The 3,028-nt window shown below is 35.6% G+C and overlaps 1 protein-coding gene across 1 annotated transcript in view; it reads right to left on the bottom strand.

Moving 5' to 3' along the window:
- Positions 1–220: 220 nt before the first annotated feature.
- LOC107692924 (protein YIPF5-like) overlaps positions 221–3,028 on the bottom strand; it is a 12,426-nt gene continuing 9,618 nt past the window's right edge. Inside the window, exons 4-6 of the mRNA XM_016492127.1 lie at positions 2,387–2,532; positions 2,030–2,211; positions 221–1,023 (exon numbers count right to left, since the gene is read on the bottom strand). Of these exons, the coding sequence (XP_016347613.1) occupies positions 861–1,023; positions 2,030–2,211; positions 2,387–2,532 (491 nt within the window). The 3' untranslated portion in view covers positions 221–860. The remainder of the gene's footprint in view (positions 1,024–2,029; positions 2,212–2,386; positions 2,533–3,028) is intronic.

Genomic DNA, 3,028 nt, shown 5'->3' with positions numbered 1-3,028 from the left:
TGAAGAATATTTGAAAAACTTTCCAATAAAGACTGTCATCAATTACTCATTCATCAAATTTTGATGTTAAAAGCATGTAAAGTGTGTGTGTGTACACACACATGCATATTATATATATATATATATATATATATATATATACACATACATATATATCATCAAAATTGGATGTAGAAGCAAGTCATACAGGTGAAAAAAGTGAGTAAATAAAGCATTTTTTATTTTGGCTGCAATATAGCTTTAAATAGGCTTGCAAAAGATGCACAAAGGGTGATTTTTGTTTTGTTTTGTTTAATTTGCCTAGTGCATGATAGAATATAGTGTGAAAATGTGTGAACATGTAGGCACTCTTACTGACCCAAGTGTATGAACGAACACAGACCGAACAAATCAACAGCAAATCAGGAATGTAATGAAAAACAGTTTCAAGAAAGAAGAATTACTACTGTAGTTTGCAAAGAATATTCTGGAGTGAGATGCTTGCCTGAAACACAAAAGCATTAAAAAGATGTTGTGTAGGAAGAGAGGTGTGCCCTCTGCACTGATTACACATTCTTCTCTTCAATAAACCCACTTACTGGCTCTGTTAAAGAAAACTATTTTGGAAAGAACAATAGAATGTGGTCCACATTAAAGAACAAGAATCAAATTTTAACCTGCATTATGTAAGCAAGAATATTTCTCAGAGTAGGTGGGCAGGTAAAAAAAAAAAAAAAAACTGCAGGAGAAATTAAATCCACATTCTCTCAGAACATGATGAACACTGGAAACACTCAGTGAGAGGGGGTGTTACAAAAGCAGTCCTCAAATAAAAGGTTGCGTACTGGTGGTCATTTTGTCCATTAAAAGAGGTTGAGAGTTCAAAAAACAGAGATGAGGGCAAAGACTCCGTACAGCAGGGCGCAGGGATACGCCACCAGCAGCTGCTGCCCATCCATGGCCAAAGCAGAGATGAAGATCTTAGAGGCTGAAAAACTGCACCAACCAATGATGGTAGCAGTTAAAATCATACCCAACATGCCCCTGAAAGACACAGGAAAACACTTGTTTAAGGTTTATTATAAACCAGCTCAAATAAGATTAAAATGATGGAACTGCGATATATATTCATATAAATTATAGGATTATTAATTGATATTAATACATATGTTTAACACTTTACGTTATGCATTAAAACACACCACCAGTCAAAAGTATGGAATTAAGATTTGGAATGTTTTTGAAAGAAATCTTCTATGCTCATCAAGGCTGCATTTATTATAGCAAAAAACAACAGCAACAATATATATATATATAATATATAACGACATATATAATATATATATATATATTAGGGCTGCGCAAAAAATCTCGCAAATATGAACGTGGTTTTGCGCCGCTCGTCAGTGAACAACGGCTCTGTGTAGTTAATGCTGCTCAATGTGAAAGCCCGCAGGTGATGGAGATTTGCCGCTGATTACAGAACTGGCTTTTCTGACAAGATGCGCGTTAAATATCGCATGTGATTTATCGTGCAGCCCTAATATATATGGAAACCATGATACAGTATTATTTAAAATTTTGTTGTAAGATTAAAAAAAATAAGCTTTTATTCAGCAAGGATGCAAAAAAAGTCAAAAGTAACAGTAAATACATTTATTAGGCTACAAAAGATTTGCATTAAAAAAAAAACAAGTTCTTTTAAACTTTCTATACAACAAACAATCCTGAAAAATGCGCATCATGGTTTCCCCAAAAATATTAAGCAGCAAAAACTTTTCAACATGGATAATAAAAAGAACTATTACTCTAAATTTCAGCTTTGCATCACAGGAATACATTACATTCTAAAATATATTAAAATAGAAAACAGTTCTTTTCTATTGTAACAAAATGTCAAAATATTCCTGCTTCTACTGTATTTTTGTAGGCTTGTTGAACATAAAAGACTTCTTTTTAAAACCATAAAAAGTCTCAATTATTCCAAACTTGTGTAGACAGGTAGTGTATTTGTATGAATTATTTATACTATCATATAAACACATCTTACTGTAAGGAAAGGAGGACCCCGAAACTGGACAGGATGATCATGGGTAGCAGGCAGTAACCGAGAACACTAGCCACACAGCCGAATGACACCCCCGTCATGCTCATGAGGTTGAGCAGGCAGTACATGCCGAGGCACCCGATGGCACTGATACCATACACGTAACCGAACTGGATCTTACCCGTCTAAAATTAGGAACAAAAACATATTTGTTTGGCACTCTTAACATTTTACTTTATATTCTATCATTAATCATTCCGCTAGAATTTACATTAATTTAAAATATATATATATATTTATGAAGTACAAAATGATGAACAATTTTAGGCTAGAGACATTCAAAACAGACATGTGTCTTACCAAGAGTAGCGTCGCCGCAAAGGCCAAACAGAACACCATGGGACCAGCCAGGTCTGTTTCATTCATTATACTGCCATCTGCTGCCTTCAGCGGGTGCAGCACAGTCAGAGTCTTCTGCCAGATGTGGTCAAAGTTGATACCCAGCTCTGGAAACGGAAAATACATTTTCCTTTTTTCTTGCCCTATACAACTCACCACCATGCAGGATTTCCCAAATAGGGGTTCACGAGGGAAGGTGGAATGCTAATCAACAATCACACATTAAATGTAAAATTAAAGGGGTCATATGATGCGATTTCAATTTTTCCTTTCTCTTTGAATTGTTACAAGCTCTTGGTGCATAAAGAAGATCTGTAAAGTTGCAAAGACTAAAGTCTCAAATCCAAAGAGATAATCTTTATAAAAGTTAAGAGTCAATCACGCCTACCTAAAACGACTCGTTCTAACACGCCCCCACATGTCTACGTCACGATGTGGGAAGATTTGCATAACGCCGCCCAAATGTGCACGCAAAGAAAGTATTGTAAAGTACAGTAAAGTAAATGTTCTCGCTGTAGTATTGTTGCTGCTGCCATGTCGTGAAGACGCTGTGTTTCGTTGTGAAAGCGAAACTACTTTGTTTGGCCTTCCAAAAGAGGACGA

This window comes from Sinocyclocheilus anshuiensis, unplaced genomic scaffold (assembly GCF_001515605.1).
Source record: "Sinocyclocheilus anshuiensis isolate Anshui unplaced genomic scaffold, SAMN03320099.WGS_v1.1 scaffold1047, whole genome shotgun sequence".
NCBI classification, from domain to species: Eukaryota; Metazoa; Chordata; class Actinopteri; order Cypriniformes; family Cyprinidae; genus Sinocyclocheilus; species Sinocyclocheilus anshuiensis.
This window is presented reverse-complemented; position numbering and strand designations above follow the sequence as displayed.